The sequence below is a fragment of the Anopheles nili genome, chromosome 2 (assembly GCF_943737925.1).
Source record: "Anopheles nili chromosome 2, idAnoNiliSN_F5_01, whole genome shotgun sequence".
Taxonomy (NCBI): domain Eukaryota; kingdom Metazoa; phylum Arthropoda; class Insecta; order Diptera; family Culicidae; genus Anopheles; species Anopheles nili.
The window spans coordinates 5,003,406-5,020,033 of record NC_071291.1 but is presented as its reverse complement, the minus strand read 5'-3'; the positions used below and the strand labels follow the sequence as shown (position 1 = coordinate 5,020,033).

The following is a 16,628-nucleotide window of genomic DNA, read 5'->3' as shown; positions in this document are numbered from 1 at the left end:
GAACGGACGAATTATCTCGATACGACCTGGTGCTTTTTGGTGTAACCCTTTCAGAGCAATGTTGTGCGCCTCCATTACGGCATTCTCGCCTCTTTCGCTTGTGCGGAACTTCATTAGCCATGATTGGAACAGGGAAGGGTTTTCTTTTCTTTTTTTTTCTCTCGTACCATCCACCCACGCCATCCTCCGCTCGACCAGCGCCTGCCAGTTAAACACACAGCTTCCGCGGATCGAGGTTTTTCTTCTCCGTTTCTGTTTACGGTACGGAGCGAGATAATCATTTATTTCATTCGTAATCGAGCCATTGCGAACCCAGGTCCAGGACCTTTGCACCTGCCCCTAGGGGCGAATGGATACGGTTGAGGTCCAGAATACGCCACAAGTCAATTCGGAAGCTTGAAGATGCTTACGTTTCCTTTGCCGCCCCACAAACCCCGACTTTGATCTCGGGGCGAACCCTTTTACTTACGCCTAATTATGCTTCCAATGTGTACCACCCTCTGTGTGGATATATACCTTCGTTGTGTTTGGTGGCTCCTCGAGGGCTCCTCGGTCGCGTACTTTCGTTTAAGTTTGAGTTTTTCTCGTTGTCCACTGTTTCGTAGCTCCGATGAGGTGCTCGAGATTTAGGCGAAGCATACACCAACCTATTGGGCAGCCAGTCTACCGACGGAAATTATGCAACACTCTCACACACACACACACCCACGCTCGCACAAAATCGGTCAGCCACTTCCGGCTCGTTAGAGCTGGCTAGTTGCTTTCTTGCCGACGGGTGGGCGCAATATTCGCCGTCACTCTTCACGCACCGTTTGTTCGCACGGATTTATTTCATTTTCCGCCACTAACAAGGGATTCAATTTTTGCACATTTTCTGTTTCGACACTGGCCTTTTTGGGGTGTTGGATTTTTTCTCCCTCTCTCTCTCTAGGGGATCCCTCTATTTGTGCTTACTTACTGTACGCGGTGGTGATGGAAGGCCTGATTTGTGATTCCAGACAGGATTTCCTACCGACGTCAGCACTGACTTCGAGAGGCGCAGAAATACGCACCGTAATGGTTTAAGGACCGTGGGTAAAGGCCACGGAAAATATCGCATTACCGTTGCAGATGAATGACGCTACACTTTTGCACCGTCGGATTAGGGCGTCTTCTTAAAGGGACTCGGGAGCGTTGTAACACTCCGTCCGGCGTAACAACCCGATGTAACCACGGTCGGAAGTTAAAGCACGGCCAATTTTATCGAACCTTTATTGGCATCGGTTTTGCGCGGCCACTGCCACAGGCTAACGGCTAACGAGCGAAAGTTAGCTCATTTCGAAAGGGCGCATCGATAGCGAAATGCCTTCCCTCGATGGGACTCCACTCGACTGACCGGAAACGCGCACACATACACACAAACACACCCACGCACATACACATTATCGGCCGGGCGACATGCGGCCTCAGTGCCACTGCATTCAGGACACTACTTTTTTAATTAAAACTAGCACAACAAAAAGTAATCACCGCTCTTGTATACCACCACCCCACTTCGTAGCTTTCATCTCTTTTTCTTATCACTCGCGATCGTCACACCGACAAACGTGCGGGATTTTCCGCTTCCACACCGTTCACGACACTTCCGCTCGGCTTTTCTATCGCAAATAGTTAGCGTCAACTGCAAGCGTGTTGTAGATTTTTATTAGTAAAACGGGGAGAAAAAAAGAAAAACCGTTAGAAACAGGCGCTTTTCTTCTGCTGGTGGTTGGTGCCGGGCATTTCCATTCAATTTTCCAGTGGTTCGACCACTTGTACAACGAGGAATAGGGGAGGATTCGATGGGCGAACATTCCGCGCCTATCCATCGACATCCGGCAGAGAGCTGCGTGCGGATCAGATCGAGCGGCAATTAATTTGTTTTTGTGTCCTCTGTTGACTCGACCAGATACACAGCCGCTGGGCCAACGATGCGCGTCAAGGGCGAAACTACAATTTTCACCATTATGGCGCTGCGGCCGTTGTTTCGAACCGATTTATATTATTTTGCCCCCTTCTGGTGCGAGCCCATTCATCGTGCTTATTTTTTGTTTTGTTTTGTTTCGGTTGTATGTTGCTTCAATGTTTGAACTCAGGGACAACCATTTAAACCTGTGCCCCCATTTGAATGGGGTTTCTTCTCGCGTATAACGAGTTACTTATTTTTGTGATGTTTATATGTTATGTTTTCCATTTTACAGAACGCGCCCTGAATAAGCCATTTTAGGTTCTTATCGGGTCGAAGTTTTCCTTTGAGTCGATCATCCCCCATCCCGGTCGATAGTGTGTTGTTTTCCATTTTTTATTCCACATCTTACATGCGTGGCTGTGTGTGTGTGTGTGTCTGTGTGTGGAAGCAGATTGACCGATCGCAAGGACGGCCGGTCGGCCAAACTTGACCGACACCGATTCTCGCGCACCACGACCGCACACGACGGTTCCTAATTATTTTTATTCCTCTCCCCAATCGCGTTAAGGCAGCATAGCAAAAAACAAGCACCTCAAGCAAAAATATGGGACTTCGAGGGGGCGTTTCGGGAGCAGCAGGTTTGAGTAGCAAAAAATCAACTTAAAACTCGAACCCGCGCGGAAGGAGAAAAAACGGTGCCGAACAGCCGCTAGGCGATGTTGGTTGGAAACAAGGAAAAGGTGAAGGATCAAAGAGAGAAACACAAATAGAAAGCGTACTAAAAAAATCACAAACACACATCCACACACGGTCACACGTTTAGTGTCACTTTAATGCACGCACGCACACACACAAACACACACGCGCGCGATCCGCTAAAAATAGTTAATTATTTCACATCGCCTTTCGGGAAGGACCCCATCGTCGGGTTGACTTTGAATTAGAAGAAAATAGCAAAAAAAAACGCAATTTTTATCCACCGATCATGCAACGCACACCCGAGGGGATGATCGGGAAGGATTTGAACCGGACAGAGCAATGAAAAACAAAGCAACAACTCGTCAACGACAGATCGTGAATCAATGGAAACGGCCAAGCCTCCCGTTTGACACACGCATTTCGATCACGGGACGGCAATCATCCGGCAGGCGGTCCGACAGGCAGGATTAGATGAACAATTTCTCAAACATTTTACGCACGAAAAACCCGTTCGCGGAAAATACACTTCACAGATTGAGTGGGGAAAAAAACCCCACCTACTTCGATTATGTCACAGGTTGCTACGATCTACCAAAGCTGACTAGCTCCGATGGCTGGGTTTAGCGGTGATACTGATCGCCACAAATTGATCGCGTTTCGTCGAACAACGTTCTCGTTGTGGCTTTCTCGAACCAAAACTCCCACCGGTGAGGTTCTTCGAGCACGAACTTGAACCTCCACCATTTTTGTTTCGACTCTGGCCTCGTCCTAGCCCGTTGATCTTCTCGGATCACACTGTCACCAGGCGGTATTCCCTGCCAGAAGGTGTTATCTCCTTGACACTACACAATTTTCACATCTACCGCCGGGAGGTGGACTTACACATTGTTTAGCCGAGGACCGTTAAACCACACGTTCGCCTCACAGCGTGGCGCGTACGTCAAACGCGATGCTCTAGTCACGGTTCGCGCTGACATAGAAGGGAAAGTCTCGATTCCGGTCCGTTCCGTTGCGCTTCGGCGACACAACTGCGAGGCACTCACCTCGACAGCTCGATGCGGTTCGAAGTTCGGTTGTGCAACCCCCCCTAGAAAACGCAATCGGTTAGGAACTCGCATGAACCGGTGGGGAACGCGAGTTTGTGGCACTCACGTTTAAATATACCCACCAGCTGATGAACACGCCGGTCGTGGGAACGGACGATCACTGTTGCTGCTGCCGGTTTGTCTGTTCCGGCGTGTTTCTTCGCGCGAGATGGTCGAGAAGAGCAACACGAGATCGGTACCATTATAGCGAGCGACTGATCCATCACGTTGATCTTAGCGACAGTTGACGAGGCGTGGTGCAGCGTGCGAATGTTTATTTTTGTTTAACCGTTTTAGAAGCGCCCGTGTTTGGGCACATCGAAGTCATGCCGTGGTGTTTTCGTTTCCAGATGGAAGTATGTGCCGACACCGTTTATCGGCTGGATTCCTGCGCGATGCGGATGCGATTTACTGCCTCCTGTCCTGGGGAAGTTGTTCACATCGGTGAACAAAAATAATCCACCTTCATCCGTCCACGAGCCGAACAGAACATGCCGTTTATTACACAACTCATCGAAGGTTAATGCGAGGCTAAAGAAAGCGGTGTCTTTTGCTTCTCTTCAATCAAGCGATTGGGTTAATGTGCTCAGTTTTTACAAACCTATAAACCTCTATCGAACACTGCTCCGATAAGATAGCTGCCGGCTTGGCTGCTGTGAAACTATTTCGCTCTGCTTTACCCATGGCACTCTCGCCACAGCAACACTCAGTGATGTAAACAAACGGGAACTCACCCCATCGGTTTGGAAATGTTCATTTTAGCCTCCCCTTTGGGGGGCCCATGAGTTCCACGAGTGTGGCTCTCGAACGTTCCGTGGTTTTCCCGCGCGCAATATTCAAAAAAGCCTCGAGGTTGCTTTCGAACTCGCGTGTGTTTTTGGGTGCCGTTTACTGCTGCTCAAAACACCCCCCGTAGCACACATTGTGTTAGTTTGTTTCAAAATTCGAATTGACATACGTTTGTTTTTTGATAGAAAATGGACTTCATTTCTACACCAGCATGGTAAATATTTAACTCGTCAATATTATTTAAAAGACACGCAAGTTGCATAGGGAATGCCTTGGAGTCATTGATAAAGTGCAGTCGTTTGTTGGGCAAGCTTAGAAAGCTCAGCAGTTGGTTTAGAGTCATCAAAATGAGGTTCAAATCCCAGTTGAGATACATACTTTTGAAACTTTTGTACCAATCTTGTAACTTACATTCGTCGAGCTGCATATTTCGGGCATACAAGACGTATTATTTATTAACAAAACCCACGTGAAAACGTTAGAACCTGGTACAAGCGCACCCGCCTTCGTCATGGCTTGAAAAGTGACCATACCAAAAGAGCTACCAAATACACTTAGATCACCCACCGTGAAGGCACTCCATTCACATAAGACGACAAATATGACGTCGACTTGCTAGCAATCGGTCCGCATACATCGCGTCAGACACACGGTGATGAAGCACGGAAAGAAAAAAAAACCAACGAGAATGATTTAAGTGATGAGTTTGGCTCTTTTTCTACTCGTAAGTCCGCAGCTGCTCGCGAAACATATTGCTAACCTCCATCGTACTCCTTTCTCGTGTCGTCGACTCGTACCCGTCTGATCTGATGACCTGGGATGCGAGTTTGCGAGATAATTTTTTCTGCCACATCGCGAAGATCATTCAAAAACGTTTCCAGTTTTGTTCGCTTCCTGTCGTTTGCCAAAAATCATTCAGTTGCTTTTGAGTCGCGCTTGGTGTCGGCTGGGCCTTGTATAGTCATGCCGAAAAACTGTGAGTAATGGCACATAAGCGTGGGTTGACCCTTGAGATAAAGCTCCGGTGTCGTGTTGTTCTCTGCAGGTGTTGCAATTGTGGTCGCCCTGCTGACGGTTGGGTTAACCGTTGGAGCTGCCACTGAAACGAACGGGCGTGTTGTGTGCAGCTTCTCGAGTGCAGCCGCCAATCGAGCTAACGAGTATGAGTTTCGTATCGAAGACATCCCGCTGCCACTTTGTACGCACGTTGTCTACGATGGCATGCAGCTAGACGTGTTCACTTTGGAGCTGATCCCGGGAAATCCACCGTTTGATGTGCTGGAAAATGGATGGGAGAAATTTTCCGACCTAAAGCGTACCGATCCTGACGTGAAGCTGTTGCTGAGCATTCGCAGTCCGTTTTTAGCACGCGCAGCATCAACGGCGGAAAACCGGGGAGCACTGATCAAAAGCATCCTCTCGTATATGGATTGGATGCGGTTGGACGGGATCGAGCTACTGTGGCTCGAAGAATCTTTCGACTCCTCTGATTCAACGGATGCAAACGAGTCGATATACACGCTGCTAGAGGAGCTGAAGCGAGCCTTTGAGACGGCTGGACATCCGACCTGGGAGGTGATCGTGATGCTCGAGATCGAGCGTAACCAAATCGATCACGAACGATTGTGCAAGTGAGCAGCAGATACAGATGTGCATTGGTGATTTGTGAACGCCTGCGTTAGCTCACGTTTTCTCTATCGCTTTTTTTGTTGTTGTCAGGTTGGTTGACTTCGTGCACTTTGTGGCCATCTCCGAGCAGAAGGTGATTGATCCACCCGGAACGAAAGAGGCTTCGTTCACGTACCGTTTGTTCAACATCGGTGATCGCAAGCATCTTACGCTCGATCGTGCGGTGCATTACTGGATTGAGCGTAAATGTCCCGCCAACAAACTCGTCCTTGGTGTTCTGTTTCCGGCCCGCACTTACACACTTCCCGAGGGCGTACGATACGGTCCTTCGAGGGAACCTGGACGGGCTTGTGCACAGACGCAGGAACCGGGACTTTGCGGGTACTTCGAGTTGTGTCAGCTGCTCAACGGCACCGACTGGACCGTGGGATGGGACGATGTGCAAGGGATTTTCCCGCGAGCAACGGACACTACCGATCAGTGGGTGGCGTACGAGAACGAGATCTCCGTCGGACGGAAGGGCTACATCGCGAGATCGAACGGGTTGGCCGGAGTGTACGGTTTGTCCATAGATCAGGATGATTACCGGGGCAAATGCGGTGATGCGTTTCCACTCACGAAAGCTCTTTGGCGATCGTTCCTGCACACGTTGGACGCGAAATTCAACGTTTCCGCAAGTTGGAATTTGAATTGAAACCCCTGTGGGATCTCTTTCAGGAATTATGAGGTCACAGCATGCTTAAGAATTGCAGCAATAGGTTTGCGTTTGTCTTTTGGAGCATTAAAATGATGATACCATTCATTAGGGTGTTGATGAAAGTCGATTAATTAATTTGTCCAAGTTCGTCCTTCGCCGCCGCTTCCGTTCGAAAACAACACATTCGTCCGCTCGCAAACAACCGAACGATAACGATTGTTCTTGTCTACTTCCGCCGAACAAATTGCCAATCGTTTGTTTGCAAACCCGCGGCGTGGGCGTCGAACGCAATCCGGCAGAACGTTGGGCCTAAAGTTCGCACAAAAGTTTCCTACGCGTCGCCAAATGGCGTTGCCAAATGTTTATCTCTCGTCACATAAACAAACGCGCCCGTTCTCTCTTCTCACTGCCGCGACAGCGAGCATAAGTCGTGGCCGCCATCCTGTCGGGAAGGGGCCGTATGAATGAAACCACCCAGGACTACCGAACAATGAATGGATCGCGTGGACCTTGCTGCGGCTCGATGGGTTCGATGCCGCGAAGACAAACGGCGACATGGCGTTACGCTACGCGCGGAACTTTTTGGCGATTTGCCATAAAGAACCAGCCAGCGAATGCGTCGACGTGTCGCCGACGACGATCCGTTGACGACCTCCAAAACCAAAAAAGAGGGCCGATGCTGGTTGTTAGAGCAAAACCCCCTGTGCAAAGGGGTTCAATCAGTGGGCAGAAAGAGGCAAAGAAAGAAGAAAGTATCATCCTCGCGTGCCCTCAAATCCTCGAAGTTCGCTTCTGTCCGCACGCCATTGGAGGTCACGCAGTTTTCGGTTGGCCTTTTGCGTATGACAGGGCGTTGGGACAGCGATAAGGAAATTCGAACCCGCTAAACAACGGACGGAACCATCGTGTGCTTTACAACAGCGAATGAAACACGCGCTCTATCGTGCTCCAGTTCACATGCACGCGAATGTGGAGGCTGTCGGCGATAACGGGGTAGGACAGTGGCATAGGGCAGATTCAATCTAAGCTCCAATTCTCCGCTGGCATCGATTTTTGGCAGATGAAGCCACACGCACGACAGGACAGCAGAGGGATGTTTTTTTCTTCGTTCCTTCCTTCGTTTTATCTGGTACACGTCGCGTGCTTTGTTTCTGACACAGATAAATATATTCATTTGTTAACACACTGTTTAGCATAACGCAGCGTGGCGCCGCTGGCTGGCACAGTTTGTGAGTGTTTTATCATTTTGTATCATGTTCGCATCTTAGCGAACCCAGGATTGAGCCCTTTCGTTCGCCTTTAGATGCTACTCGAACGCGCGCGCTCGCTATCTCTTCTCTATTGCGTTCGTTTGTGAAAGCAAACCAATAAGTAACGTAATTGGCATGATGGGTGGCCTGTTTTCCGCACCATTGGGTTTTAATTTCGCAGTACAAGTGGAAAGCAAACCGGAAATCAAACGAATCGCGCTTCCACCCTTTAATTGTGATCCATTACCCAAATGAGCAAAATGGGCGCTCAAGGATGGCTTCCGAAACGAGCTGCCATTAGAAACAGGGACATTCGGGTGGTTGCAAGCCTGCCAGAGTACGCCTTTTGCTTGTCCGTCGTTTAAGCGAAGCCCTGTCCTAAAGGGGTCCAGGATCGTTAGATACAATCTAGCAGAGAGAGAGAGAGAGAGAGAGAATAGCTCGTGTTGCACGTATCACGTACGTATTTCTTTCGACGCCAGCTGCGATATTTTTCAACTAACAAAGCAGCTTAAAACCGCATCTCAAAGCCGTGCGCTTCGCTTATCAACCGATTGCATCGCCCGGTGGATCGGATCGGAAGCGAACGATATCCAACCTGCAATAGCGCCCGAGGCTGTGTTCCGGGAAAAGGATACTAGAAGCCACATCGCAACTGGTTATCAATTTCCACACCTAACAGCTAGCAACTAAGGTAGCATACGCCGCCGAGGAACGACGGTGAGCTTTTTCTTTGGGAGGTTTGGTGTCGCAAAAATAAAAAAAAAACCAAACACACGGATGGACGACGGAAGTGCATGGAAAACTGCATCGACAACATGGCGTGCAGCCAGCCAGGACCAACCTGTCGTGTGTGGTGGTGTGTAGGCGACACCAAACGATGTCCTTTTTTTTCTACACAAAAAGAAACAAGCGCTTCCGACGATTGTTTGTTGCTTCTCGTGTTCTCGTGAGGGTGGTGAAATACGGTGCTTTAAAAGCGATAAAAATCCCATCCCCAACGCGGTGTTGACATTCTTAGAAAAAAGCTTCCCGTGTTAGCGTGTTGTCGATTGTTTTTTTGTAATCTTTTTTTTCCCACTAATCCCTCCCATACACACACATGCTTCGTTCCATTCCGACATGGCTCCTCGTTTTCTGGGGCGCATTCTGGTCGATGAACATTCCGTTATGGTGCTTTGCCTCCCGGAATCATGTCCCCACGCTAAACGCTTGCATCCATTAGCGTCCGGTTCGGAGTCTCTCTTCGTGGGTGAAGTTCGTCCTTTTCCGGGCATTAATTCTTCCAGGAACAGTTCAACCGCCAACGCGCGCGCGTGTGTGCGTTGATTGGGAAAGGTTGCTTCCTGGGATGTTTAAAACACAAGCGACTCATTCCCGGAATACGGGTGCAGCAGCGGCGTGAAAGGCTTAAACACCACGTCAACGCGTGGACATCGCTCACACGCGCGTAAGCTTCTTCCGGTTCGATTAAATTCTCTCCCGGGGAATGCATAAATTCAACCACCGTTGGACGGCACGTCGTTCGTGGTCACCTGGATTGATAAATATGACAGCGTAATTAAAACGTAACCCATCACGCAAAACCCACCGCCTGTCTAGCGATGCTCGATCGTATGGGCCGGAAGGAGAAATGCTATTAAAACGTTTAATAGAAAAATTGTCCCTCTTGGAACGGGACTTTGCTTCCCGTTGCCGGTAAATTGTGGAAAGCATGTAATTATAATTACAAACATCGTTTCGGGACACTCTCTCTCTCTCTCTCTCTTGCTTCTTCTGGAATGTTCGCCTTTCCGCTTCTGGCCGTGATGGGTCTCGTTCCGTTCGCGTTTCGTATGACTTTTTTTTACCTTACCCATGTGGTTTGTGTGGTTTGTTATTTTAAGCCTCGTGTGGGATGTTATTAAGCTCAAGATGTAATATTATATTTTGTGGTTATCGATTTAATGTGTGCTTTTTTTTTTTGGTCTCTCGTTTTAGTGACCCACTCATTGCCTGCCTTTCAGAATGCCACGAGAGATAAAGGAAACTATTTAATCAATGAAACACGACTCCAGCTTCTCCATGGGCTCCAGTCCTGGTATGTGGAATTTCGTGGAAGTAATTTGGTGCAACTCCATACAACATCGTCTCAACTAATCTATTTTAAAGACACAAACTTCGTCCCCAGCAGCTTCACGCCGCTTAATGTGTTCTGGCACCTCTGTACCGTCGTGTTCTGGTTTAATACTCCCGAGCGTTAAAAGAAACTCGTTCCTCACTTAATTATGGCCCACTTAATTTGCAACTACGGTGGGCTACTCTGTTCAGCATGCAAGCATCGGTGCCATCGCACGCGTTGTGCACGAGAAAAATTGCTCTCTGATTCTAGTTAATTCCCTCCCATTTCCCAACGCAAAGAAACGCGCCCCAGCACGCGACCCTGGTGTGTGTGTGTGTGTGTGTTAAAGCTTCCGGTTGCGTTTAATCTTTTCCCACGCTTCTCTCCTAAGCGCGCGTCCTTTTCCACGCCGTGTGTTCCGATTAGCTCCAAAGTAATGATGCTCATTAGTCACCGAGCTGAAGCCACCGGGTGGCGTATCAAATCTCCCTGTCGGTTTCTCGCAACCTCGAGAGACCATTTTTGGGACGTGGTTAGCCCGGTATATGTGTGTGTGTGTGACACGTGCCACGCTGTCATCAAGGACTGCTCGCAGCTTGTCAAAACCATCGTCCTTCCTTCCGGCGATCGTCTCATTCGATCGCAGGCTCTGAGCAAAGGAAAAGGACGACCGAGGACATATTTTGCGAAAATGTGAAAAGAACTTTCCGCTCGTGGGTTTCCTTTTTTTGTCACCATTGCTTTCTTTTCGATCTTAATGGCCTCGCCGCATTGGCTGCTTGTTTGCTGCTCCAGTCCTTCGTCCTCTCCCATTGGGCGTTTGTCACGAGTAGTTAATTCAATATTTGTCCACCCGCCAGAAAATGCCGGCCGTTCTCGCCGTCGGGAGACCTCGTTTTGTGCAAATGTATTCCAGACGCGTGCACCATCGACTCGGCACCAATTTTTCCGAGCTATCGCGCGAGCCCGCGTGGCTGGAAAATCCCAAGACACCACGCTCATTGCGTTTTTGTTTGCGCGAGGCAATGTTTCTGTGCTCCTGCTGTCATACATTGGCGGGCGTGTCGCATTCCCATCTTCATGCCGTCGAGGAAAAGCTCTCTCGAGTGAATTTTGTCGTGCCGCTTTTGAGTGATGGCAATTGAGGCTTCATCCTTCGCGCGTTCGTTCGTCCATCCACACTCTAAAGGATGCGCCTCGAGCGTCTCCCAGACATGCCGTCGTCTTTTGACGGGCGTGTGTTTGTGTGTCTGTGCTTCAAACCGATACGCATGGGATGAAAAGTTGATTGAGGTTAAGGTGCAATATGATGCGATGTCGTGCTGCGATGGATGAAAACGGTCCGCGAGACCAGCTGTTTGCTTTTTGGTTCCCATTGTGCACCTTTTTTTTGTGTGACGCGCGATTTTCCACATTCCTTCAGCTCCCATCAGCCGATAAGCGCGTGCGTGATTCCTTACGAATTTGCAACTTGCAGCCTAAGAGTACTCTTCAAATTTTGCCCCTCCAATGAAAGAATGGAGTGAGCTACAGAAAAGCGTTGACTCCACGCGGGCAATTGTGAAATTGTCTTTATCCATCCTGCTCATTCTTCCAGCGACCTGTGAAGGAACCGACGATACGACAGCGCGACATCGCTTTGCTTTTGCGAGGGATAATTTTTCAAACTTCGCACCCGGAAGGATTGACACGCCACTTAAGACGCCGAGGACCGCTACGAAGCCCTAACGCAATTTCGCGCGAGTTTTGTCAGCTTTCCCGGGAACCCCCGGCACCAGTGGTGTCCCATCCGTGTTCCGATTGTGCTCGCTCTGCAGGGGTTTGGATTTTTCGTGGCCTCATTTTTGGTCACCACCTCCCGTGCGGCCGTTGTGACGAGAAGTAAAAGTGAAACCGAATCCCCGGAGCGGTCGAGCGCAATTGGAAACATTCCGCCGTCTGGCGTGGGGACGGACCGTTGGGAAAAAGAGGACAGAGCAAAAGGAAAATACATTCTTCTTCGCATGTGTCGAAAAGGGAGAGAGACACGCACACACACCCAAAAGAAGCGACACTACGATGTCCTTCGGCCCAGCACCCGGCAATGAATCATGGAAAAAGTTCTAGTTGGCCCTCTCCGCTCACGCCGCTTCCGAATTTCCGCTTGCCCGTGAAAAATGAGACGTTCTTATGGCGCTGAAAGACCACACGGATTGCGTCGCGGAAGCGGAAGAAGCAACATACACACATTAAGCTCGGACACAATTTATGGCCACGTTTCACGAATCCTTACGTATCGCTTTTTTTTCTCTATTTCACTTGGCTCTCCCACGCAACACCGCTCATGGGGGGGAGAAAGTAAAAGTTGTCCTCACGCCTCCAAAAAACCCCCTTTCCACCTCCGGGTGGCTTAGAACATCGTGCAGCATCGGGCTTGTGCTTGTGTTCGATGACAACGTGGGCAAAGAGCCCACGCACGCGTCACGCATATAAATCAATTCCACCGACTCGGACACCCCGGAAGTGAGAGCCACCGTTTGGGGGGCTGCTGAAATATGGCTGCATCATCGGCTTTGATGGGTCAGCTGTGGGCGGCAGCTATGGTTGGTTGTCGAATCGCATCGGTCATCATATACCGTCCGGTATCGATTTCCCGTAATATGCCATGCAACCATCGACCCCAAACCCTGAGGTGCTAGAGAAAGTCTACGGCTTCAGGTCACCGTTGCATCGATGACGACGAGAACGGGTTCTAGCGTTTGATTAGAGTTTTGATTGAAATCGTGACCAAAACCGGTCCGTGAACTAATTTAACGTGCACCCACCATGTGCGTGGAGGAACCGTGTTCCGTTCAGACAGGTTCCTTCGCTCCATTCCGGTGACCCACTTTGTGGCTGGCGGCAGAAGAGCTTTCGACTTTTATTTTTTAATCACCTTCTTCTACCACCGAAAAGCTGGTGGACGTACGTTTTGGGGGTAAAAACCGCTGTGTCGTAGAGTGGGCCTCATTTTTTTTCCTCCAAGGACTGAAGCTATAATTCACCGGCGTCTAACGGTGGTACTGTGGAAGTGCGTCCTCAAAGATCGCCACAAAAGTATATAAGTGCAATGCTAACGAGCCAACACCACACAAACGTGTACCTTATTTTATGCTTGCCCTAAATGGGGTGTTTATTGTTTGGGCGATGCTCAGCATTCGAATACCGAGAGCCAACCAGCAAGGGCACAAAATGTAACCTTAAAGCATCTCGCTAAGGCCGCGTTGCAACATGGTTTCGTTACGTGAAGGACGAAAAAAAACCCCACAAGAGCTCATCCGCATGATAAACCACGGAAGACGAATGCCCGAGTGGTATTAAAATATAATAAAACTAACGTAAAACCGGATAGCAAGGACGAAGTGAAAGAAGAATGGGATACACCCTCCCCAACGGGATAACAAACGGTTTGTTCAGTCCAAACACTGAACCCAGAGACGTAAACGCTCACTGTGGCACCCTTCACAGCGTGCTGCGATGCTGACTCCGATGTGGTGTGGTATGGGAGCGATAGTTAGACAACTATTCGAACAATTTCGCTGAAGCAAACGAAAACAGACTTCCCCGAATTCCGGGTCGCGGTCACCCAACCGTCCCGACCGACGAAACTCTCGCGGTTTGGAAGGAAAATTTCTCGCACCCGGCAGCTTGAAGCCAAATTTTATTACCACAAAAAAAACGGCGCGCCAGGCGTGAGTGAGAGCGGGGATAAATAATTTTACGACTTCCCGCACGACTTCTCTTCCCGAAAGCTGCTCGAATGACTCCATCAATCGTCCCTTTCCACGGCCTGGTGGCACCATCGGAAGCAGGCGGTTGGTTGATGATGGAAGCGTGTCCGGGCGAAAGTTGAACTTTTCACTTCATAAACCTTCCAACCCTCGGAGCGAGTGAGTGAACGGCCAACAGGCACGGCTAGAAATGGTTCCCGCATCCTTTGAAGTCGGTCGACGTGGTAGATAAAACAAGCGAGGAGTCGACCAAACTAGGTCAGCCGGATGGTTTGTTATCAATCATATGGTAAGTCTCTTTTTTTTCGGTGGTGGAGACGCAATTTTCCTGTTGCAGAAAGCGAGACAACAGCGTGTCTGCTTTCCAGAGCCGAGGGTGTCCGGCATTCTGTTCAGCCCACGTAACACCTGCGGTTAACCTCACACACGTCCTACGCATGCTTTGAGATGAAGCCCATCTGTTTCGTTTGGCAGATCCTTATCTATTCATTGGTATACGGGTAGTTCCCGAACCTGGTTCCAGAGATTCCAGAGTGACAAGTGTCTCTCGGAAAAAATGGCCAATCAACTATGAGTCGCAACCGGTGACAACACTGGACGTTTGTTGTATGTGATTCCTATATCGAATCGCTCCCAAGACACGATGTTTGTGAACCCGGGAAAGAACTGTTGATTGAATCAACAAACACCCCAAGCACAGTCTTTTTGCCCTTACGGAGGTTGACCTATCGAACGGGACACACCAAAGTAACCACAGCCCATAACTGGCGGAAGGTAAATTCCTTCCCACAACGAGTTGACATTTCGTTAGGCGCGATTTTGGCCCTCCATCGAATGCCGTTGTCAGAATTCTCCTGCGGCCCTACGAAGCATACCACCATTGCGCTCCTTCGCGCACCAGATTGATGGAGGAGGGATCATTTATCATCCCTTCGTGCGGCCTTGCGAGACACCCGGTGTCGTCGGATTTTCTTCACCTCCGGCAAAGGCGCTTGTCCAACCTGAGAGGTGTGGTGTGGGTCCCTTTCTATCTTTCTTTCTCTCTCCTGCCCAAGTGGTCCGTGAAGCAATGATTTGTAATTTTCCATCCGGCAGCTGTGCCCCAGCTCGGTGTGTCCCGAGAGATTAGCTCGATGATGAAGCCAACCAGCCAACCAACCAACCGGCCATCCGAGAGCCGCCTGATCAACGCCTTCCAGCCCTCAATTGTGGGTCTACTTTCTTGCACCCCGACAACCGACCGACCGCCCAATTAGCGCTCCCTTCCGGCTGAATAAGGCACCGCCTCCACACGGTGTACCTTCACGAAGCGATAAATGGACATGGGGTTGGTTATTTGGTGGCAAGTTGCAAACGGGCTTATAGACCACCTGTTTTCGGTAGGTCCAGCGGCACCAGATCCGAAACAGGTGGCAGCAACCCCGGCACACTTCTTATGCGACATGCAAATGCTTTCTGAGTCCCGGTGGGGGTAACAAAGCCACGTGGTGGTAATCTCGGGAAAGTCGATCCGGAAGCCGACGGAGCACTCGTTGGTAGTCGCCAGAAATTTATGAGATCATCATCAAGCGCCGCCGTTACCATTCAGCTAGCGGGAGTTATAATTTATCGGAAGGCCATCCACCTTTGACGGTTGGCTCGATTTATTACGCAAATGTTTTCTTTTTTAGGTGTTTGCCGCTCTAATACCCCCAACAACGACCTGCACCGTTACAAAGGGCGGCCAAGGTAAGCCAACCTGTGGCGTTGGGGTGCATGATTAATTAAATTGAATCGTTTGGTGTTTGTTTTTCCTTTTCTTAAAAAAGGAAAGTGTTTATGATACGCTCTGGGTTGGAGTGTCATTTAGATAATAATTCACGAGATGTACGGCGGATCGAAGCGTTGTTGCTGCTACCTTTGCTGGGGGATTTTCATGCGAAAAGTTTCAACGCCTGCTGCGATGGAGCTGTAGACGTACTCTCCAAGTCGACGTGCGCGCTACGCTTGACAACCCAATGACCTTGGTAGACACACATCAAGATCTCGCAAGACCTCACGCGCTCTTTCGAGGCTTTTTCAAGATGTTTCTTTCCGACTTTTCGGGAAACTCCCTACTCACAGTCACAATTCTGACAGTCGAGCGCCAATGTAGTGTTGTGTGCGGAAGCTATGCCGTCAAAACATCGGTTTCCTTTCATCCCTGGTTCTGGCTTGCTGTCTGTCATCGTCATCAGCAGAACCTGATCGGGTCTTTTTATTTCGACTACTCAAAAGGGCCGGTTTCGGCTCCTTAAACGAAACATGAAAGGGTCTCACTTCGGCTACCGCACGCTCAATCAAACCGAGAAACCAGATGGCATTGATGGTCTAAGACCTCATCAACCGGGGCCCAGTGTTACCGGTTCTCATCCTTTTCTCTATTTCTCCCACCCCCATTTAAAGCTCTCGAGGTAAGAAACTCGAGTCAAAATGGCCAAAAATGATTGGACAAAATTCCGCTCGCCTTCACCGGCTGGAAATTGGAGCGCATGGCTCACGGACCCAGCTCGGTTGTTTGAATATTAATTTCTCCAGCTCTCACCCAACGCCTTCGTGTGGTCGCCTAGACCTTGGTCGCCCAAACAAACTGTCGGACGACCGGGCTTTTGTGCCTGTGCCGTGTTACTACGAGGTTGTGGTTTCAAAGGCCACCGGTGGTGGTGGGATTGCCACGGACTCCG

The 16,628-nt window shown here is 49.6% G+C and overlaps 1 protein-coding gene across 1 annotated transcript; it reads left to right on the top strand.

Annotated features, from left to right (window-relative positions):
• The first annotated feature begins 5,463 nt into the window (after positions 1–5,463).
• Positions 5,464–6,823, top strand: LOC128721622 (endochitinase-like). The gene is made up of 3 exons (XM_053815391.1): positions 5,464–5,476; positions 5,546–6,131; positions 6,220–6,823. Exons 1-3 carry the CDS (start codon positions 5,464–5,466, stop codon positions 6,821–6,823), a joined length of 1,203 nt encoding a protein of 400 aa, XP_053671366.1.
• Positions 6,824–16,628: the final 9,805 nt, after the last annotated feature.